We start from the raw sequence: 25,466 nt of genomic DNA on the forward strand, positions 1-25,466 counted from the left end.
ACATTTGTAGAGCTTGGACAATGACACCCAGTCATCATTGTCCAATCCCACATATTACCCATGAAGTCAGGTGATCCTGTGCTTGCCATGACAACCGTGAGTGGAAAATCTTAGTCAAAGATGAGAGTCCAGATTCCTGGACTCTTCTACTTTCCTGAGATGCAGCAGGGAGGTTGTATATGTCATCTTTAGTGCCCCTCTTTTCCCCCCAGCCTCTACCCAAGTTGTTGCCTCTCTCCTGTCACTTGATGTAATCTGTAATCCCCTGAAGAGGCTTAGACTGTTAGGAAGCAAAAGCTATGGAGAAATCTATGAGCAAATCTCTCTTTTCGCCCTGTCCTCCCTGAGGCAAGGAAATAGGAAGAATGATCTGGGGAAAGTCAGATATGTTGGGAAAGGAGGTGATGGGGAAGAGATACAACAAAGAAAAAACACAAAAATAATTTACACTTTGATTCAGATAAAAGTGTTTGTCTTGTATTGGGGAGGCTAGAGGTGTACTGATTTACAGGAGTTAGGATTGTGGTTTTGGGATTGCACAATTTGGGTCCAAATCCTAGCTTTACAACTGTAGCTTTACAACTAGCAAAGTGAGCCAGTGTATGTTTTGAAGCTACTCTGAGCGTTAATAGCCTCAGCTCATGGGTACTTTTGAGGATGAAATGAATTATTTAGAACTGTGTCTCAAACACAATAAATGCTCAGTAAATGATGATTGCTCTTTATGTTTATATAAATAGTTCTGTTATCTAGTTATTTAAAGTAAATATTAGAATGCCAAATGCACTTATAGTATCTAATCACCTGTATTCATAAATTTGAAGAGGAAAAAGATACCATCCCACAGGAGAAAGGCCAAGTCTCCATCATCCTTATAAAAGTTAAAAGAATACTTCAGAAAAATGATTGGATATTCATATGATTACCTGTAATTCAAATATACCAAAATCATCTGGATAGATATAAAACTTTTAGGTATTTAAAACCACTTTAATGATTAAAAAAACTTCTTTCACTTTAATTAATCTTTTTTGTTAAAAGTTAGCCAATTAAATGCATACAATCTTAATTCAATAGGATAGTCTTAAAAAAAGGCTTTTCAGACTTCAAAGTTATATATAAATATATGTCTGTATATATACGTATATAATCTCTCCAGTTGTATCCATATCAATATAGATACGAGTTTTGAAGTCTCTCCTCTCTCTGATATATATGAGAACATTTATATATATAAATATGAGTGTACCTATGTATATATGTGTATATATGTATATGTGTGTGTATGTATGGAAGAGTATAAGGGAGAGAGAGAGAACATGCTTTCTACTTCAATTTCTCATTTCCTATCATCTGAAAAAACAAGATGGGAAAAGACTAATAGGTCAAAAAGGCTCACTGGATAATTTGAGGATGGAAACTTTATTCAATATTTGTTACCATTCATAGTACTTGGATATAATTCAAAGACCAGTAGATTCTTGCTGGAAATATCTTCAAGTTTCTGTGGATTGAAACATTGTTAAGAAAGGTGGCATTTTTTTGTATGAGTCATCTATAGATTTAATTGCCAGATTTTCTTCCTCAACTATAGAACTTAAGTTTCATAATGAATAAAGGGCTAAACTAGAGTCTTAGCTATTTTTAATATTAAAAAGAATGATGTGGGATTTAAATACACATAGACTAAAAGGCCTTAGTATACCTCATTCAACTTGTCTTTAAAATTCCTCATTTCATCACTTCTCAGCCTTTTGGCTAAGATCAAGTGTAAAATTTCTCATTTCATAAAAAAAGATGCTTACATTCATTTTGTCTAGATGTTCTTGTGATGTCATCATGCCTACTCTCTGTAATTCCATAACTTTTCAAAGGATCAATCAAAGTACATTTACATTAAAGTGATAAACATTTGTTAATAGTTTCATTGCTTGGTATGCAGCAAATTTTCAGAGTCTGTAAGTCTGAATTACTTTCAGAGTAGGGTTCCAGATAATATCCAGGATGCTCAGTTGAATTTCAATTTGAGATAAAAAATGGATGATTTTTATTATAAATGTGTCCCAAGTATTGCACAGAACATCCTTAAAGAAAAAATAATGTTGATTATTTGGCATACAGATTTAACTGAATGCCTTTTATTTTTATTTGCCAAATCTAGCAACCATTTCGAGATGCTCAGCCATGTGGTTGAGCTAACTAAATGTTTGCCTTACCTTTACTCCATATATCTCATATCTTCTCCACATCATAGCGATTACAGTCTTTCTGAAATGACAGTCTTGTCATATCAATCTCTTGCATAATATTCTTCAGTGATTTCTGTTGTTTTCAAGCTAAGTTGATATTTCTTGGCTCTTCAAATGTCAGTCCTTACCTACCAAACCTATCACTCTTTCTTCATTTCTGCCATACCAAATAATTTGCAATTGCCTGAGCATGTCTTGCCTTTTCTCCTGCCATACATTTTTTCTAAGCCATTACCTCTGACTGAGATCTTCTTTTATTCCTCATGCACCAGGCAAAACCTGCTTATCCTTTAAGCTCAATTTCAATCTCAATTCCAATGTCTCTTCCACTAGAAAACCTTTTCCATTTGGAAGCAAAGCTAAGGGCTTTCCAACCATGTTTTCATAGTTCTTTGTATATCCTTCCTTGAACATATCACATGGCTCTGATTTTTTTAAAAATCATGACTGTTTTCTTGCAAGGCAGGGATGGGTGTATGTGTATAGATATAGATATAGATATGAATATTTATATGTGTGTGTTTGTGCTTGATGGCATAGAAATCATTTAAATCATGTTAGTGAAGCAAAAAAGAAAGGAGAGGGAAGATGAAAGGCAGTAAGTTTTATAGTCAGATATTTTAAATGTTACAGAAACATAGAAAAGGGAAAAACATTTCTTTATTTGGTCTAGAAAGGACGGGGAATAGAAAGATTCACTAAGTACATAACATTTGCTTTCTCTGGAATGAATGAATGATTTCTTTTTTCAATATCTACAAAGGTGTAAAAGCACAAATACTTCGCTGAATCTCTTTGTTCATATTTCACTCTTATTTTTTCTCTTTTTCCAAGTAACTTCTGCTCTGAATGAGAAGGAATTTCTTTATATTTAAAACACAAACTTAATGTGTCTCTTCCTCAGGGAAGGAGTGAAGGAAGTTCTAATTAACCTTCTGATTGGTGTCACCCAGAGTGTCACACTCTCTAATTCTAGAAAATGCCAAAGAGAGTTGGCCAGATGTCACAATGTTAAAAGAGATAATTTTTGAGATCCTCCTCAGTCATGTTGCCACATTTTTCCCATAAATTTTAGAATAGTTTTTGTCCATAATCAAACTAAAGAAGGAAAACATGCTTCAAGCCAAATATAAATGTAAATTCCAACCATTATTACTATAAGACTCATACCTTTGTTTTATCAATAGTATTAAAAGACAGTCTTTTTACTTATTATTTTGAAATAAAATGTATTCTTTGTAGAAGAGGAACTTGGCAGAGTAATTATATGAAGGAATATGAAGGTTTACCTCTCAATGTGGAAATACATATTTTAAATACCCCCACATATAATTATATATAAAATACCCTAATATATAGTATTTTGCCTTTCTAGTTAATGGTAGCCTTTGATGGTAAACTCAAGGTTCTTGCCATTTCTAAAGTTGTTTTTTTTTTTCATTCTTCTTCAACATATTACTTTTTAAAACCAAGATTAGTATTTATTTTCAAGAAAATCATTTCTGCTACTAATTATTTAGCTGCTATAGATTAAAAAGTATTTTACTGAGTATTGATGCAGGAAAATAAGGCTTTTGGGGGCTTGAGTTTCTTATTAGGCTGCTCTACTTCAGTGTATTTAATGCAGATACCCACCAATTGCTCAACCTTTCCACAATCAACATCATAAGAGTCTTTCTTCCTGAATGTCAGTCCTTCCTTACCTGCCCACCACTCCTTACACCCACCTCGTAATAATGAGCCCAGTTCTTCCAAATCATATAACAATCACATGGTATCAGGTGTCAATTTATGATAAATGCCTCAAGAAGGAGCAATCAATGATCTTACCACAAGCTTCACACTCCTCCCCAAAATATATATTTCTCAAACTGCCCCTATTATTTCTTTTGAGGAAAAGAAAACTTTACAATTAATAAATTCAAACTATATAGTAAAGCAACCATTCTAAAATGTGTATTCTTTCAACAGAAAAGGTATTTGTCTGACTGTACGAGAACAGTCTTGAGAGGGGAATGCCTAATCCTAAACAGCATCTTTTTAGTAATAGCTGGGCACACAGGCAGAAAAATGAGGGGGTAAATAAAGATAGCTCCTTGGTTGCCTTTAAATCATATCAATAAATATAAAACTAGCATTATATATACTTTATACTTTAGGAATTAAAAAAGGAGGAACACTTAAAATTAATAAAAATGATGAACCCACTGCCCTCTCCCAAACTAGAAGGCCATTATAGAAGAAAATAGAGGATAAATATGAATACATTGAGATAGTCAGGATAAGCAGGACTTAGGGACATGATGGGCTATGTCGGGATAAAGCCTTCTCTTGTTTTTCCTTTCAACCATGATATGTATAAAGGATAACCCTACCAGTTCCTTTCCATTATTTCTTTCCCTTCTCCTTCACAATATCAAATATTATCATTATAAAATATTTTTTGGAGAGAAAAGGGTGCTGGAGAATGGAAGAAAAGGGAAATACTACCCTCATTTGAGAAAACACAAGTGAAGGAATAATTTATGTGTTCTTAAGTGTTCCTTCCTCTCTTTTCCTTACTTCTGTTCTAGTACATGCAATACAAATTACAATTATAATCATGTTTTTACATTGTTTAAATATATCTAGACAGGTACAATTTCATCTTATATTTACAATACATTTAACACTCAATAAATACTAATTAAACATAAAATAAAATGTTTATATTTTTGAGAAATAAAAGAGTAGTACATTCATTCTTCCCTCTTATTTATTAAACATCCAAAGGGAATGAAAGATACACATGTTTAAAATATGATTCCTACTTTCAAAAAGTCATTATACATATCGATTATTAGAGATAGCAAGGCTCTGAAAGTGAAGGAGTTCCTTATATTACACTTTGAAATAAAAGATATATAGTATCACTTTTTCCTAACAACATGTCTAAATCTTCCGTAAGAATAGGCAGCTATTACACAAGATTTTGTGTGGAAGGAAATTAAACAAATGTGTGTTAAGTTACAATTCATTTGTTTAGGGGAAACCCATGATGACATATGCTTCTACTTTAACTAAGAGATAAGAGCTGCTAGAAGAAAGAGGTCTCACAGTGCAGGATTCTAGGAGATGGTTTTAGAAAGGTATGGAGGGACAGTCTATCCCTTTCTCTTATTCTTACAAGAAGTGACAGGATGCCTAAATATATATTCTTGTGAGTGGTGTGTGTGTTTGTGGTTGGGCATGTTAAAATACAAAATGACACCTAGCATCCACCACTGTACATGTTGAGACTTCCAAAAACGTATGAAAAGGAGTGATAAGATGCTGAAGCTTCATTTTGCAACATCATTTTAATCAACTAGATGAAGCAATAAATGGTTCTTTAAGAGAGGGAGAATATCTTCAAGACTCTTAAACCCTCTATTTAAACATTTTTTTCCCCCTGGCATGAGCTTACTTTGTTTTCAGCAGTAAGAAATGAAATGTCTATTCTCTCACATTCTGTGACAAACTGTGAAAATATTTAGTGTAACATTCATAGATTTTTACTATATAATATATATGTTATAACATATATATTAGACATATATATTATATAACATATATGTGTATTTACCATATATATTATATATAAACACATATATGTATAGTTTTGTCATGGTTGATCAACAGTATACTCCATATGCTTTCTAAAACTTGGTATTTTCTGTATTTCATTTAGATAAAGATATTTATGGTTGCTTGACATGTGGGTTTAATCAAAATTTCAAACAATTCAGAATATGAGTTTTTCCCTGCATATAAACAACTTGACATTAATATATATTTTGTTAAATATTTGTTTTATAATCATTTATTTATTCATAGTAAGTGCAGATTTAGTAGATGTATCACTAAATCTTGCTATAATCAGTTTCAGCTTAGATTGCAAATATTTATTCATTCACTTTGCATATGAAATCAGTAAGGTCACTTTGATCTGATAAACAATACCAAATCTACCTGCAAAGGTTAAATTTGGTGTCCCTATTTAAAGCTTAGAAATTTAAATAGAAATATATAATGTGAATATAAATATATATCAATATGCCAATCAATTCAGAAAGACAATTTAAATTCTTAGTTCTATTTTTAAATTAATATGTGTCTAATTTATGTAATTAATTCATGATCATAGAAAATCTGTTACTTGAATTACTGATTTTTTAACTATACCAAGATTAACTTCTTTTACATTTTAATACCTCAGCAATCTGGATTTAGGTGACAGCATTTTTACCTTGTTATGTTTTAGTTTAATGGCAGAATGTTACCTTAGAGGTGCATTTTATGATTAAGAATAACTTATATTTATTTAATTATATATTTTAAGACTACAATTTTATATAGTTTTAACATAAATGCAGCATTTTAATTTAAAATAAAAACTTTGTAAGACCAGTATAGACATACTCCTTAAAACTAAATTACAAACTAATTTTTTTCAGAATTTGTTCATTTAGTCTAATCAGAGAGACAATTTTGAATTAGGTAACATATAATTATATTTTTTCTACAATTTAAGGGCTACTTTCTATTTTAGTGTATTCATCTCCTATATAAGTTGGGTATTCATAGTACACACACATCCACCAAATTATACTATTAAATACTAAGCTCTACAGATTTAGGATATTGGAATTTATACTGTTTAAAATGTGAAATACTTACTTTCCCAACTATTATATGCTTCCTGAAAATTGTTGCATGTAATAAAGCAGAGGCTTTGTTTTACTTCAACCCCTCATATTTTAAGTAGTTCTCACGAGTGCTCACTTCTTGACACTTTCCTCTAAGTTTTATGTAATATTAAATAAAAGAAGAAATACAATATACAAATTAAATTACATATGCTAAAATTTATATATATGCTAATATCTAAATGACTCAAATCAAATTGATGCATTAGTTGTATTTAGATTTTGTTTTGATGTTGTTTTGTATATTTTTGCATGTTTTCATGTTAAATATGTTACATCTTTCTTCGTTATATATCATAATACCACAAAATTATTCAATTAGGATTATTCTGCTAATTAAACTTTATTCAAATGTTTTATTTAAAATACTAAAATTAATGGAACATAATACAAGTTTCTTATATAAAATAACATGCCAAACATAAATATCTAAAAGCTACTTCTGTGAATACATAATTATCTTTAACCTGTATAGCTGTATGTATTTTGGGCCATCCACTAATGTCTCTAGTAGCATATTCTGTTCTTCACTTCTGTGATGAGTTAGACAGTAATTACAAAGCCATATAGCATAATTTTTAAAAAATGTGAAAGACTAAAATTTTAATCAAAATGAAATTCAAATTCAATTTTTATATGAGTTTTTATTTGGTACACTTTTATAAATGGCTTTACATGAATTATGCTTAGTATCTTCAGATACATGTTGAAATAAAAAAGCCTTCAAAAACATAATTTTTATTATGATACATAAGAAAATCCAAACGTAATATTGTAGAATTACTATTATATAAATTTGCTAATTTATATGTGTAATGTATGTCATTTCCATTATCATAATTCCAAAGATGACATATAGTTATGATTTATAGAAGTATGCTTTTATATGTATATCATTTCATTTTACTTTTGTTATATTGCAAAATGTTTTGTTAAAAATAGTAATCAAGTTATATTTTAGATGTGTTTGTATTGTAAACATCTAATTTAAAAACATATCTCAAGCAATTTAATGACAGGGTAATCTAATTGTGATAAACTATATCTTGTATACGTGATTTGACTTCCAGTGAAGAATGGATTTTCTGGATGTACATTTTCTTCCTAAATTTGGGTTATATGTCTTGTAACATATGCATTTAATATTGTGCTACTGAAAATAATGCTTACATAATTGTGTAGCATACTTAAAATATTTTAAAAGAAAGTAAACCCTTATAGTTTAATACTGGATTAGCTATATTATATTTTTAATATTGAATTGTTGCTATATATAATAAGGCTTTTTCCAACATAGGCAATTACCTCATAAAACAGTTACATATGCAAAAATGTTGAGTGTTTTGAAACTGTTAAATGGTTCATTTTGACAGTTTAAAAACCTGTGTTTCACACGCTTGCCAATTTTAAGTGGTATCAAAATTAGTATCCTGAGTTGGTTTACATTTTAAGTAAAATGGTTATGTAATATATAACTGTATAGTGATAGATGATTGTATTGCCTTATAAAGGGAATCAATGTTATTTTTTATAGTTCCACTATATATATATGAAACATATCTACCTAAATTTAGATGCACTTCTGCCTCCTGCCATTATGGGATATAAGTACTTTTTACTCTACAGAAATTTCAACATTTTAGGTAAAATCCATTTCACATTAACATTGTAAACTATCATGTTTTGGGAATACTGACAAATGTCTTCAAGTATCTCTTATGCAAATAAATCTCAGATTCCACACTTTTTCAAAGTGATGTTTTTGAAAGTTCAAAACAAAACCATCAGTTTTTCCTCTTTTTGGAATTATTCTTCACTTCATTATACTGTTTAAAATATTTACCATGGTAAAAATTATGATCATATTTTATTTGTGAAATTTATCCCCTTTATTATTGTTAATATTATATTAGAATTATTAAGTTCAGTCATCCATTTAGTTTTTCTTTTGAGGAATATTTCTTGAGCATCTACTGTGTACCAATTCTAGATACTAGAGATTCATCAACGAATGAAATTTATAAAAACCTCTCTGCCTTCAGGGAGGATGCAGTGTAGCCTGGGGAGGAAAAATTATGTGTACAACATATAAGTAAAACAAAAACTGGTTAGAAAAATATCTGGTTAGACTATAGCTAGACTATGGTTATTGAATCAATAGGTTTTTTTCAATGCTTTATTCAAAAATTACACCCTGTTTTGCATTTAGGTTAAGAGAATAGTACTGAATCATCACTACCATTGGCCAAAAGTACAACGCTGTTATTGAAAGTTTTAAGATTGGAATTGCTTACAAATCCTTTATGTAAATGCTACCACAAACCAATTCTAATTCACAAATTTGGTCAGGGACCCCTCTGGGGTCTTCAAGCAAATGAGTGTTTGGAATTAGTCTGCAAATCTTGATTAGTTATAGAAGCAACCTAGATATAGTCCCAAGAATTACCCCAGAATTATTGACCCAAATACAAGAGATTATTTAGGATTAATCATAATGAACTTTGATGATAAATATAATAAATAGCTATTCAGTTTACTCCCTTGTTAAGGGTAGAAACACTGAGATTTGAGACAGACTATACATATCATTATTTTTCATACTTTTAGATTTCTTTTTAGCAACATATGTCTATAGTTAAATGGTTTCCTTTTTTAAATTAAACCTGAAAGCCCAGAAATTATGATAAAGTTAGGCAAAGTTCTAAAGTATTAATTTTTCATCATATCACACCTTCTTTTCAAACATGAGAGGTGCAATTAAATTCCTCAAGACAATAATATGGACCAGGTAACTGTTTTTATAGTATTGAGCACAAGGACATCAAAATATCTGATTTACCATGAGATCAGTTACTGAATGTTAATGTAAGTGTAGTTATTGCTTAATCATGTGATTTAAAAAACCCTTACCAAATATTAACTTATTAGTAAACACTAGTGACCAATTTGTACAGTAAACATGAATTTAATAGATTCTAATCTTCACAAAATAGCTTGAATAAATCTTTAATGGCAACTTTTTTTCTGATTAACACTTTAAAATATATTAAAAGTCTTTAAAATAATCTGATAATTGTCATACTTCATTACCCCTGGCTGCCTCAAAATATTATTTAATTCTTTTGAATTTCTAAATTAAATTAAAACAAGATACGACAATCCAGGCAGGAAGAATTGTTAATAGACATGTGCTATTTTGCTTGCTTTTAAATCAGGGTCCCCATGTTTGACTTCCTTTTTGAGTTTAAAGTAGAAACCATAATTACGAGTCCTACTAATCATCTGCCTATAGCAAAAAAAAGAAAGAAAAGAAAAAAGGCAAAGCATGATCAAACCACATTATATGATAAAGTTATTTTTTCTCTTGTGGAGTGGTTAAAATATTCCTATGTACTTTTGTCTAAAATATCTAATTATTCATTGTGGACAGAAGTTTGAAATGCAGTTTATTGAGAAGACAAGTATATGAAACCTGTACCACTCATTGGCTTTAAAAAATGCTCAGAAGTTTTCTAACCAGGGCCTGACTGTTATTCCTAATTAGTATCTGTTCCTCCAAAATTCAGTACCTTTTTTTTCTTGTTAAGTATTTTAGCTATCAGGATTCCTCTAAATATGTCTTCATTCAGTTTTATGCTTTTGTCATAAAGTTACTTTTATTATTATGTAAGAATTATGTACTACCAAAGACAGTCTTTGAAAAAGTTTAAGTGAAAGGAAAAAGAAAACTCTAATTTGGCACCTTTAAAACAATTTTTAAATTATAGTGAAACTTCAATAAAGTTAAGAATGTGGAGAATTACTGTAACATGCTTATGACATATTTGGAAAATTTTAAGCATTCTTTGAAGCTAGTTTTGTATGAATAAAAGTTCTATGCTAATAGTTAATTTTCAATCATTTCTAAATAGAATGATTTTAACATTTTAATTAGTTGAAAATTGGTTAATCTCAAGTTTTACTTAAAGCTCTGAAAAATATTACTCAATTTTCAAAGCAACTTACTAAATTATAAAGTTTATATAGCTCATGACATTGAATGTTTTATCATTGCTGGCTACTTCCTGGCAAATGAGGTTAAGATAGACATTTACATAGAGTAGTTATTTGAGTTTCATTTTTATATCATTTTGTTTTCATTTTGGCCTTTAATTTTAAATAATCCTTTCTTCACTTGTTTGCCTTAAAATAGAAAATTTTGATATTTTCCCAGAAATTATGAAGACATTAACAAGACTATTCAAAGCATACTATGGTTACATATTTACCCGTTCTGTCAAAACTTGTCACTTGCCAGGCATTTGTTGCTAAAAACCATCTGTAGATAAATAATGAAGATTGATTCAGGGCCATATAAAGGGCTTACTATTTCACCTTTTTCTTTCTAATGTGTTTGTAATGGTATGTTTTTGTGTAATATCTATTCATAGTTGATTGATACAAACAAACCATCAGATCTGGTTTCTTCATATTTTAGTGGCGTGTTTACGGTTTGCATCTTCATGTTGATTATCCTAAGGTAATAGAAGGGAATATAATTTATTAAACTTATCAGAAATAAAAACAAAATTTAAAAGAAAAAGTTAGCATCTAGTGCTACTGTGTCCCACAGGTTCTTCTACATTGACCCACACTACCTCCACTGGTGAGTTAGAGGAGCATAACAGGACTGCCACTGGTGCTATTGCTGTTGCTAGCACATCTGCAGATGTTACTGTATCCAGTGTTACAGCTGTCACCATCCATAGAATTTCCGAGGAACAGCGAGTGCAAGTTACGAATCTCAGAAATTCAGGTCTGGACCCCAACACATCCAAGGACGGGCTCTCTCCTCATCAAGCAGATACACAAAGTACAAGGAGAAGACCAAGAAATGCTGAACAGATAGAAAGAACTAAAGAGCTTGCAGTTGTTACTCATAGAGGTATTGGATGTTATTTTACTTGTGCCCATTTAGTTACAGCCAAAGCTATATTTTGGTAATGATTCTAATTAGAGAATGAGCTGAAACAAAGCCAAGGTGTAGGAAGCAAAACAAAGAGTTAAAAGTAGCTGAAAATTATAGACAGTAACAGCAAGAACCTAAATAATTTGAAAGCACAAAATATAGAATAAAAAAAATCAAAGTGCAATACAAATGTTGGAGGGAGGAGGGGGTAAAAACAGAAAGAAAATAATGCATAAAGGATAGTAAAAATAAGTACTAAATACCTATTTCTTATTACATACCAGTTATGATATTGAGATAACCTGAAAATCAAATAGCCATTTACTATTAATAAGTGCACATATTTAACCACTGATGACTTATCTTATGTAGTAATTTTCAGTATTTGCATGAAATTTTTATGTTACACAAATGCTAATTAATTATTGAGAAAATAGATAATTCGATTGGAAAAAAATGGAAACATTATGTCTGGTGATTATCTTATATAGCTTACTCTACTATTTCTGAAATACCTATTGTCTGACCAATGATTGTAATGAGAATAGATTTATTATTTTGAAAAGGTGACAGGTATTCATTAATATTATGGCTCCAAATTTAATTATTCCGTAACTTCCTACTTTAATTTTTAGAGATAAAAATACCACAGAGCCAAATCATATATTGGTAATTTTCTAGTCATTAATATTAAAGCTAAAGTTAGGAAGTATAGCAAGCATACTTTTTTCTGTTTCTTGGTAGCAAGTTTCATTGAGCAATTTAGGAAAAAATCTGTGTAGTGTCAAAAATAAAGAGATGTTATTTGTAACAATATATGCATCAATGGAAATATTAATTCCTTGAACCTATTTCAAGTACAAAATATCTACTCCAACTCTATTTCTAATTAATAATCATATTTTCTCCATAATGGCTATGGTTTATGTAATGTGGTTAGACATGGTTTATATAGAGCATCATGTAAGTAATGGAAAACTGTTCAATGTTTAGTATACACTAAGGAGAAAAATCAGGACATCTTTACATAAGTTGACTGAAAATCATATGGAAATATCTCAGAAGATTATTTTTCATCAGAATTTATCTGAAAGTACTTACTTCAATTCTCTTTAATAAGAAGCATTCTAAAATGAATCCTTAGCATGCAGTATTCTTCTTAAAAGGATTGGATTGATATCACCCTGCCTCTCTATTCATTCTCCTACCATGAATATTTCCACTTATATGGCTATAGGGACATTATAAAATTTATGATTTGCTTAATCAAGTAGACAGATTTTCTTATTACGAGGAAATAAAAATGTGTAAATATTATGAAAATATTGATTAAGAAACAAGCTCTTCTGTTTAGTGTTTTCACTCTCTTTGGAAAATTGCATGAACTAACATTGACAAACTTCCCTATATTCATTTTATTACCCATTGAATAAAAATCGGGTAATTTGGGGAGTTTATTATTTATCAACTAATAATACAAATTCTGCTTTAGCCAAAGTTTGCATCAAGTGATGTGAGAAACTCTGGGGCTACAAATTAGTATTTTATAGAATTTAGATTGAAAAGAGAGTAAGTAGTTGTCAATTATTAGATTAAAGTGATTTGAAAATTACTCAATCTAAAATTTTGAATTAAATTCACCTAAATTTCAATTAAGCATCAAGTTTATATCCTAGGTAAATTCCAAATCAGTGCTGACATTTTTCAAGTGTTGTCATAATCTCTCAATGCTGTTTTATACCATTTAGAGCATTTAGACCTGTTTCACTCATATTTTTCTAAAATAGTGTTTCTGAATATGATATTAATTCAGTGGTGCCCATCTACCTTGGAAAAAATATTTTTCAATTATTGATGTTTAAATTATGTATATGTAAGACATTTTAAATATTATATTCATTTTTCAGTGAATTACATTATTATACTTTTATCAAATTTTTATTTTAATTAAGTTTGGTCCTTCTGACTCTTCTTCAATAACCTAGAACTATTTCACTGACTTCAGTTGGCTTGTTACCTGTATTTGACACTCAGTGTATTAACATTTTGGGCAAAAAAACAAGTCAGTGTTACAGGTAAAGGAAACCTATTATCCTATGTTTATTAGGCTTAAAAATACTCAATATACAGCTGTATTTTCATACATAAAACAATCTTTAAAGACTTGACTCTTAACAAGGCCAAATTTCTAAATTGGGATTGGCTGACAGAAAACAGTGTTTATTTTAAAAATAATTTCAGTTCAACCAACATGCCTGAAATGCCTACTGAGTGCCAGGATCTGTTCTGTGAGAAATAAAGATAAATAATACAATACTCCTTCTTTAAGAAATTGAGATAGAGTGGAAGAGATAGAGAAGTCCATGCTAGTGGGACAAGGCAGATTTTGTAAAGCTCATGACTGATCAGAATACTAAAGGAGTTACTAAAGGTATATAGGCAGTGAATTATTTGACATTTTAAATGAGTCAATAAAGATAAGATTATATGAAATTAATTTGCTTAATTTTTCTAGATACCTCTTTCCCATTCTCCACAATGTAGTCAGAATTAGCTTTTAAAAATGAAGATCTGATCATATCACTCCATGGCCTTAAAGCTTCCAGTGGTTTCCTAATGACTTTGGGAATAAAACCAAGACTTGGTGATAACCTGTGGGAACCTCCGTGATCTGGCTTTTTGCCCTTATCTCCAAATTCATCTCATGAGACTCTCACAGTCACTGTCTTTTTGGCCAAACAGAATTTCTTTTAGTTTGTCAAACACACCATGTTCTTTTCTACTTCAAGCCACTCCCATAAGCTATTCCTTCTTCCTTTCAACCAGATCTTTCCAAATCTTTTTCAAGTTTTAACTTAAATTGTCACCTCCTAGAAGTTTAGGTTTTTCTGTTATAACTCATCATTTTAAGCTCTGTGAGGTAAGGAATGGATGGGTCTTGTTCATGCTACAGTCCCAGTGTCTAGAGCAGCTCCTGACCCATGGACATATTTAGATAAATTTAATAAACTAATGAATATTTGTAATTTCACTAGCTAGATATTTACTTCAGTTACTTAAAATCTTAAAATTCTCCAATGTAATCAAATATCTACATATTTCAGTATCAAGGATAACTACTTCAGTTTATCACAGTTATAAAAAGAGCAGTTTTTAATCCCTTTGAAAGGCAACACTGTTCTCATGAAATTACAATAAAAGATTGATTTTATTACATTACCACTTCAAAATGTACAAAGTAAAACTAGATATAAATGCCTTGCTTGTGGTTTTTTCACATTTATACAATCAAAGGAAATTCATAAACACAAGAAAACTATAAAACTATAAAAATAAATTTCATATGAATAAATATTAATGTAATATAATGGATGCTATTTTATTGAAAGTACTTACCACCTAAAGCATATATATGATAGAGATGATGATAGTGATGATAGCATAGGTTCCTTTGATGTCTAAAAGTGCATACTGTTTTGCAGTGTGATAATTTAGTATTTTTCATCATTTTTCTCTATTCACTATGCAGTTAAACTTTCATTTTTATGATGCTTTTTGATCACTAATTCCTAATTTGTCTATTCTCAATAACTTGAGGCAATTAAAGTACTTACAGTTTACACTAATATCACTATGAACACAAAGAAAATATAGACACTGAAATTGCACATAGTATTTGTTACTTGGTACTTGTGAATGTGTGGACTCAAATCTGTATATTAATTTATGATAAATTAACTCTTAAATCACCATAATTAGTTTATTATAAATAACACTTGTGCAATTAATGAATAATTTGGGAAAAACTTGGCATATTCGTCAAACATATATTCAATTCTCTGTAGAGTGCTAGTCCAACTAATTTTCCTATAGTACTGTAGTTAAAACATCAGTAATTCAAGTTGTCTTCTTAAAATAATTTTTTTCACTTTATGCTTATTCTCAGTAAAAGAACACCCTTTCCTATTTTCTCCATTGTCTCTGACATCAAAATGAAAAGAAGTAAAAGAGAAAAATACTAATAAACTATGTTAAGTTAGATCTACTTTAAACAGTATATTAACACCAGTTTGCTTTATTAGTGTCCAATAGTTCACTGACTGGATTTTAGTCTCCACTTTTGCCACATGCTATGTGTGAGACCCTTTGCAGGTCACCATGAAATTAGGGCTCAATTTCTGTATCTGTAAAATAATATCATAGTATTACATTAGGGTTATAATGAGGATTAAACACAGTATTGGGTGGAAATGTCAAAAAACATCTCAAATATTTTTTTCCCATTGGAAAGATAAAACCAAATAGCTAATTAGTTTTGAGGTCAGAGAACTAGGCTGAGTCTATACTCTGCCCTTTGTTAGCTGTATGATCTTGAGCAATAACTTCAACTCTCAAACCTGCAACTTCTTAGTAACTAAGAATACCTACCTTGTAGGTAGTTATGTGAAGAAAATTTAGCACATTTCTGAATTGTGTTTAACAAATACTAATTATTATTATTTTTATTAGTATTCACCAAATATGTTTTAACTCTTGCTATGTGCATGACATTACGCTGGATAGTAGGAATATAAAAATGAATATTGCAGGCTGTGGCATCAAGTAGTCTATATAACTTTAAAAAAAGTAATTATAAGGTTATTGTAAGAAACACTGCCACAACAGCATTGTTGAAATATTATTGAAGTAAAGGATAGGGACTAACTACCTCTAAATGTAAAAGTCAAGCAAGGCTGCACAGAGGATATTTGAACAAACTGTTGAGAGATAAAGAAAAGTTTCAAACTAGTAAATTGTGTTTATATTGCTAGGATGTATAAAAAAGTGCTTTGAGTAGATACTTGTACTGAATGGAAATATGATGAATCTAAACCAAAATAAATAAAGTGTTCAACTATATTTTAAGGAATACTTACATTTCTATAAATAAACATAAAAACAATTGATGTTTTCAGTTTGGAGAATATTCAGATATTTAAAATTAGATAACATAATATCTAGTGGTATTTTAAATTTCACCAGAATACTTTGTTGCCTTAACCATAAGATCTCTTTGAAATTATTTCTTAATATTTACTTAAAATACCTTTTCAACAATCTCTAAACCCTATAGTTCATTGTTTTAGCCCTAAGAGATTTCAGTTCAAAGTTGACTTTAAAATAGCAGGAAATATGTAATATGATTAAAAAATTTTAAGTTAAGAGTCCTGTATTTCTAGGATTATATATTTTAAAATAGGTGGAATCTTTCAGATCATCTAATACTACTCCATTATTTTATACAGAGATTATGGTCTGGAAGAGGTCATATGAAAACGCAGTCTTCATATTGCTAGACTAGTAATCAATCATCCTTTCGTCTACTCATAGTTCATGAGAGTCTAATGTATGCAAAGCCTTGTATTAGGTCATATTATGGTTAATGTAGATGATAAACACAGTTGGGTTTTCTTCCTCAAGAAGTTTATAGTTACACTACTAAAAATAATTAAAATGTGTTTTATCCTGGATAACTTTTTTAAACATTTTTTTCTTATATATTATGGTAGAATGATATTTCTATTAGTTTTCCAATATGTAGACAAGTTCTCTTGGCTGTTAATGAGCCTTGGTGGTTGATATTTTTAAGTAAAAAATGTGAATATATTCTTCTGTAAAAGTTTCCATATACATATATAATAATTATGAACTCTCTTTTATTGTTCTTCCTGGCAAAAATTTAGATGACTATATCATCTCGTGGAGTAAAATGTGTTATAAGCATTTTTAGCCACTGCTGCTACTTGTTTTGACATATTATAGTCAGTTCTACTATAATATGTTTAATAGCTAATGATCATATTAATAGTATCAAGCAGCATTTTAGTTAGTTTTTAAAGTAACATGAAATTATGTTTAAGTGAAATTGAAAAAGATGTAGACTTCCTTTCCCTCATAATGGCAACTTAAAAGAAAACTTGTTTTAATTACCAGTTTGTAAATAGAACATTTTATTATTTTCAGCATTAAGGTAAGAATGGTTAATTCAGAATAAATTATTCATTTTAGGTCAGCAATTTAAATCCAAACAAAAGCAGGAATTTTAAAAAATTTTATTATAAGCACTGTGTTTTCAAGTAAGCTCATCTGAACTTTTGCATTTTTCAACAACAAAAAAGGGAAAAAGCATACTATCAGACATACATCTGCACTAAATCTCCAGTTTATTTCAAGAGTCAATTCTATGATATGTAACAATTTTGTTTAAAACACTGGACCATAATATGGCAAAAACTCTACTGTGTGGAAGTAACAGTTCGTGGGTACATAACATGTTCCTTTTGCTAGCAAGGTTTTGCCCACATGTAAAATATATTTTAAATCTTTCCAACAGTTTGCAAGCAACTAATACCATTTTCAAAATTTCTATTAATACTTCTGTAGAGTATAAATTTGTAAATTGAAAATGTGTTCTTTTTATTAGTCTTCATAAGCAGTATCATAATCAAGAAGTTAATGTATGGATGGTTACTTAAATTTTATGGATACTGATTTATGTCCATCAAGTATCAGGGTTTATTGAACATATTATCTCTGTGCTAAGCATATGATGAATTCAAAAGAAGTATAAGATATGGTCTTTATTTTCAAAGGAAGAGTTATAGAAATAAGACTTTAGAGAAAATTATTGATCAATTCTAAAAGAAAGAATTATTATAGAATGAGTATGATATGTGAGTGAGGATGAGTTATAACTGTCTTCAAACATGTGATATGCTGTTATATGTAAGAGAGATCAAACCAATTCTGCCATAGGTTGTAGAACCTAGTGTATGGAACCACAGGGAGATATAAAATAACTTATTATAGAGAAGATAGCTTCTAAAATTGAGCTTTGTTCAAATATATACTATGCGCTTCAGAAAGCTGTAAATTCCAAAATCACTAATGAGAAATTCAAGCAGAGCTTGATAGACTAACTGGATATTTAGAAAGCATTTAAGCATCAAAAAATGTCAAAATAAGATGGTTGTTACTTTCTCTTCTAATCAAAAGTGTCTATCAATCTATCCAGAGATATTGTGTATTAGTTAATATATTTATCATCATCTTATATTTTCTCTTGATGTTTCAGTTGACATGAACTTACGATTATCTAATTGTAGAGCCAATGTTAAAACAAGCATAGAATTGGCCAGCAGTACCATCAAGAAAGATTGGCAATCTCCTTATCCCAGGAAATAGAAGCTCAGCTACATAAACACTCCTCACAGGGACCACTGCCTACATATATGCCTTAAGTTCTAGAAACTCTCCATTTGAGGATCTAACTCTAGATTACCTTTTAGGTAGTTAGTGTCCAAAACTACTAAATTACTTTCTTCGAGACTTTCCTTTGTTCCTTCCTTACTTCCTCTCTCCTTCCCTCCCTCTCTTCCTCATTTCCCTCCCTCTTTCCTTTCTCATCTCCCCTTCCCTCCTCTCTTCTCCTCTTGTCTTCCTTTCCTTTTCTTTATTTTCTTTCTGTCTTAATTTTCCTTTTCTTTCTTTCATTTTGTTTCTTTTCTCTTTTTTCTTTCTCCTTCTCACCCATCCTTCTTTCCTTCCCTCCTTTCCTTCTCTTCTTTTCCTTCATTATTACTTTCCTTATTTGTTTCTTTCTTCAAAAAGTGTTTACTGACATCTTGCATATCATACTTTCTTCTAGATATTTAGTATACAACATTGAATAAAATTGAGTAGACCCTGCTTCGCTGAGTTTATATTCAAATGGGGAGAAAAAAGACAAGCAAATAAACGAATAACTACCTGATGGTAGCACAGATGGCAGAGAAAACAACAACCTAGAAAGAGCTTGACTTTTGATTGCAAAAAAGAAAGCCTGGTGTGCCTACTAGTTTAGTGGACAAGGAGGAGCGTGGTGGAGATCAGTTGGGAAACCTGTAGGAACCAGACCTTGTATACTCTGAGGCCTAGGTAAAGAGCTTCATTTTAATCTAAATGAGATAGGAAGCCATTGATGGGCTTTAGTTATATTATCTAAAGTCACTTTCTGTAAGACATCATTTTAGCAAGAAATTAAATAATTTTTTTCATTTTTTTATTGAGGTATAGTCAGTTTACAATGTGTCAGTTTTGGAAATAAATTTTAATTAAGTAGGAGCAGGCAGACAAATTAGTAAAGTATACGGAAGTGTAGTTAACAGTTGTTAGAGATTTGGAGTCTAAGTCTTAGACTGCTTCTCAAACTTCAGCATGAATACAAATCACCTTGTAGTCTTGTTCAGGTGCAGACTGTGACTTGATGGGGTTGGGGTGTGGGATCTGAGATTTTGCATTTCTAACAAGATTGCAGATTATGCTGATATACTGAATGACAAGAACTTACAAGAGAATTATTATTATGGAGAGAGAACAGTTCATACCAAACAGTGCCTGGTCTCTGTCCACTCTCCATGAGATCTTGTTCTCCATTAGAATAATTACAATGTTCATAAATTTTCTTAGATAATATAGTAAAAGCTAAGCTTTAATTCTGTAAGAATGACTCTAATGGTAGGGAAATTAGTGAGTAGAAGAGAAATTTTAGGGCAGATGAATTTGCTGGATCAACCATAATGACAATAATTAATTCTGTCAACTCTTGAATGACTGAGCAGATTACATTAGTTACAATTTTACAGGAAGGATCAGTGAATGCATGAATAAACGATGAAAGCATTCCCAAGTCAAATTTTAACTCATATGCTGCTTTTAATTTTTACTCCAATTTCTATATCCTAAAATGTTTTTTAAATATGTTATCAATGAACAGAAATAACAAGGTTTTACTTTCTCTTTACTTACTATGTTTCAAATCTCTGAAAGTCTGATAGAAGCAAAACATAGTGAAAATGACACAAAAATTGATTGCCAAATCAAGAATTTTTATAATTGAACAAATAAACATTATCTTCTATTTATATAAATGCTGAAATTGCACCTCCCTGCTTGAATTCCCACGTCCTCCTTTATGAGATTAACTGATGTATTGATTTTCATGCATGTTTAGCATAAATAATAACAGAATGGAAATTTTATGACATTTAAAAATTGATTATATATGGTTCTTATAAAGTACTTTCATTTATTAAATTATTAATTTTTAGTAATAACTTTGATACTAGTAAAGTAAATACATATTTAACAGGGAATTGTCAACATTTAGGTAGGTGTACTAAATATAAATATTGACTGTTGCATGCTTTATCAATATCTTGTCCTATTTGTTGTTTTTCATTGTTCTCTTGACTTTTTTTCTAATCGTATTATTTTGTAAAAAATTGTGTTTAATGTTGATATTTTTAGCAATTTAAAAATCTATGTCCAGAAATGTACCAGTTTATACTTGAATACATAATTATTTATTGAATATCATTCTCATCTTCTATTTCATTACATTTCATCACATTTGTGAAATTGTCAAAAATATCATTCATAACCATAAATATATTTTTATACTTCAAATTATTACATCTTGTTGAATAAGTTGCTTTTAGGGAAAAAGATAAAAAATAAAATGTTAGAATTTACTTGATAATAGGTTTATACATTTTTGAAAGGTATTATATAAGAATATTCTAAATGACTGAGGACCTTTATGGCAATATTAAACAATGAAAATTTATTTTTTTCACAAATGATATATCTTCAAGTAACTATTTTAACATTTTTATACAATGCTATCCCTAAAGCCATGCTTTTGAATTATTCCTATGCAGAGATTTTAAGAATTTCAGAAGACCCAATTTTTTGTTTTCCTTTAAGTAAATCTTAGGAAGCATGTATCTTTTCATATTAACTGAAACCATCATCTCATAACAATGGTCTTATTTTATAAATGATGTTTTTTTCAGATTTTGAACCCCTTTGTTATGCTCACCAGTAATCATTAATCAGACATTTTGGTAGCTTATTCTTTATATTAAGATATTTCTGATTTTTAATAGAATGAACAAGCAAGGGAAGATAATTATATAGAGAGCAGTGATTAAAAAGGGAGGCTTACCTTTAAAGATCAGAGATGAAAATGGTTTTGTGTGTGTGTAACTGATTTCCCCAAATGGTTATCAGAGCTAATTATTTTACCTGTGAATGAGATGGTCACGATGAATGTGACATTTATGACTTTAAAATCCTTTTCCTTGTTAAAATATTTTGAAAGGGCTAGACTTTCTATTTGTGCTCAAAAGCTGGTGCAGAGTGGACACCTCTGCCTTTTGCATTTTTGAAGAAATGGTCCTATGTTAGAGACATTTTTATCTTGTTCAGAATTATTTCAGGGCATTTTCACCCACTTTTACAACAAGCTGCTTCCCTCGCATGTAGTTTTCTAGAGCATATGGCTACCCTGCAGTGCACAAAGTGAAATCACACAATTAAGCTTTGCAATTTTAGGAAGAGCAGAACCTTCATATATGGCAGAACAGCATGAAGTTAGGTTTGGGGTGCATTAACATAGTATATTTTTCTTTTTATAATATAATTTGGATTCTAAATCATGGACTATTGCTTTTTAGTATTGATACTTGATTTTTCTTTGTTTAAAATAGTCTTCAAATGGCATTTTTTTCATAACACAAAATAAGATAAAAGTGTCAGAAATTTCTAGATTGATTTTATCCAGAGTCAGAGAAGGTAGACATTTTTCACTTGGTAGGCTTACATTCAGGCCAAGGGGGAAGAGATTCATCAACTCTCCTAAATTTTCCTGTTAGGAAGGAATACAGCCAAAGTTGATTTTACTAAAAAGACTACATGGTGATTTGAATTTCATTTAGCAGTTTGCTTTTGCTACACCTTTTTTTATTCATCTGTTCACACTTTTAAAATAAGACATCAAGAGGCTTCACACCCATGGGATTATGCTTGGCACTATCAGTTAATAATTAATATTATTCAATATTCCATATTACATTCAGTTAATGAATCTGGCTCTGCTCCATATTAAAGTAAACCATGCTTGAAATCAGATATTGTTAACTACTTAATTTTTTTTTCTATTTTAGCTTTGCATTAAAAAGAATAATGAGGATAGTTTACACTAGTCCAATTTATTTGTGGTCTTCTAGGATATACACTTAGGAGTTCTGATTGGATGTATGAAATGCTATTATTCATGGCCAGGTGGTGGTGTAGATGCTAGGATTGAAGTTTCAAGGTCAGATGAATGAACATGTTTTACATGTTTTAACATATATTTGTTATCTTGGGCAATCTACTTAGCCCTTCTCTATTTTTACATCTAAAAAGGAGGGAAATAATCCCATTTTGAATGGATATTTTGTGGTTTAAATAAGACTGTAGACAGAGTTCCTGTGTTCAGGCACACAACCAAGAAATGATACTGTCCCCTTCTGGACCCTTTACAAGAAAGAAATATGCTGTAGTTATATAAAAATTTTATCAGGTAAAGATATGCAAGCAAATTAAGGAAACAATTAGCAAATATTTTTAAATTTCTTTGAGAGTTGATTTCCTTAGAAATAAAATGTATAATCAATGCAATATTGATAGAGAATTATGGAAACAACTGATTTATACAGCTGTTTTTAACGCTATTCATATTGATCTCATGTGTAAGTTATTACTAAAATAATGTGTAGCATTCAGTTCATCTCAGGTTTCTATTAGCCTTGCATTTTTTTCTTTGCCAGTTTTACCTGTAAGTCAGTTACTCTCCAACCTCAATACAGCCAACTCATTTAACTTTCTTTTTATCTCCTTTATCCTTGTGAATTCTTTTTGCTTCTTGAGAAGATAATTGCTAGAAAAGAGTATAGATGTGTGATCTAGATTTCAAAACATTTCCTAGGAAACAAGTAAGCAATCAATGGGAGAATGATGAGCAACAGCCATTCCTATTTCTACTTAGATGTTATCTTTTTTAGGTATGAGTCCTTATGGACACATTAAGAAATGTTGTTTAATATAGTATCTGAAAAATCAAATCTCTGATGTTTTCCATGTGACTGTGGTGTACCCATTAGTCTGCTGAGAAACAACCGAATATGGGCTAATTCAAGGAAGGTTCACTTACAAAAGGATTATTTCTAAATGAGTGGATATAAAGGAACCACAAGGGGTCATGCAGCTAGGATAGTAGCCAGGCTATCACTATTCCACCCACTGGAATGAGGGAAGGGAGATGTTGGACAGAGAGATACATATATCAGTCTGGCATGAAAGAACTGTTGACCTTCAGTTAAGGACCTGAATCAACTCCAGTCAACATAATGAGACAGATCCTGCAGAATAATCCTGATATTACTTTCCTTCCCCTCTCCATCCTCCTACTGGAATTCTTCAGAGGATCTGAGAGTCTTGATAGAGTCTAGTGCTTTTCAAATTTTAATGTTTATTAGAATCACATAGGGGTCTTGTTAAACCGTAAATTCTAATTTAGCAGGTCTCCGCTAGGGCTTTAAAATCTGCTTTTCTAAAACACTCAGTGAGGATGCTGGTACTGCTAGTGTAATGCCACAGTTTGTGTAGCAGGATGTACCTTATTCAACCTCCATACAAAGAACAAGAAGGAGAATAGATCTGGAAAGTCATAAGGAAAATGTTGACCATAGATGCGTTATGAAGAGAGTGCTTCGCTGTCTTCAATAGCTGTGAATTTAGCAGCAGAACCCTGTATTACAATGTCAGTCCATCTATGCTTGTTTAAAGCAGAATCAGGCAATGATACCAAACCTTCTAGTGAGGAACTTGGATAAAGTATAATAATCTGAAATTAGAATGATGAGAGAATATTATTACTTATTAAAGTAATAACATTTTTTGTTTTAAAAGAATTACTCACTATACTAATAAAATTTATAATGAAAGAATATATTCCACTGCCCTCGGTCCTATGACATTTATTAACTGTGGTCACCATTTTTCAAGCAGTTGGTTCTTTCCCAGTTAGTCTCATATTAGAAGGCATTATAGTGTAGATAAGTGATCTCTGACATTATGTGTAAAACAAATATGTAACGTTAAATTATTTTGTTTATTTCAAATAAGAAAAAATTACAGACCTGCAGGTACATTTTTTGTTAAGGTCATTTTGAGAAGTTCTGCCTAATCTTCATATTCACTCAGGCATTCGTGTGAAAACCCAGACCATCCTAAGCATCCTAGAAAAAAAGAAGAAAAAAAGAAAAAATTGAGTGTAATCACTTTTCATGTTGCATTTTATACTAAAAGTGTCTTTAGTAAAATTAATTCATGAAAAGAACAGAAATTATAGACAAGCAGAAAATAATTTCTGTTCAAAAGAGTATGATATATCAAAACAAGAAAGGGCCTAGGGAAATGACTGAATTGAATGCATTTAACTATAGGACTAAAGATAATAAAAAGTTAGTTCATCTGAAGCTGTCAGAAAATAAGTATTAAAACTTAATTAAATTAAAGGCTGACATAGTTAAAAGTGTTAAAAGTATTTGTGAACCATACCAATGGAAACTCTTCCCATATGGTGACTTTTATTATGCCAATTATAAGAATCTCTAAGGAGAATATGAAAATCCC

General features: G+C 30.4%; 1 protein-coding gene across 1 annotated transcript in view; it reads left to right on the forward strand.

Moving 5' to 3' along the window:
• CSMD3 (CUB and Sushi multiple domains 3) overlaps window positions 1-25,466 on the forward strand; it is a 1,015,135-nt gene that overhangs the window by 419,828 nt on the left and 569,841 nt on the right. Inside the window, 1 exon segment of the mRNA XM_032468125.1 lies at window positions 11,589-11,900. Coding sequence (XP_032324016.1) covers window positions 11,589-11,900 — 312 coding nt within the window.

This window comes from Camelus ferus, chromosome 25 (assembly GCF_009834535.1).
Source record: "Camelus ferus isolate YT-003-E chromosome 25, BCGSAC_Cfer_1.0, whole genome shotgun sequence".
Lineage (NCBI taxonomy): Eukaryota > Metazoa > Chordata > Mammalia > Artiodactyla > Camelidae > Camelus > Camelus ferus.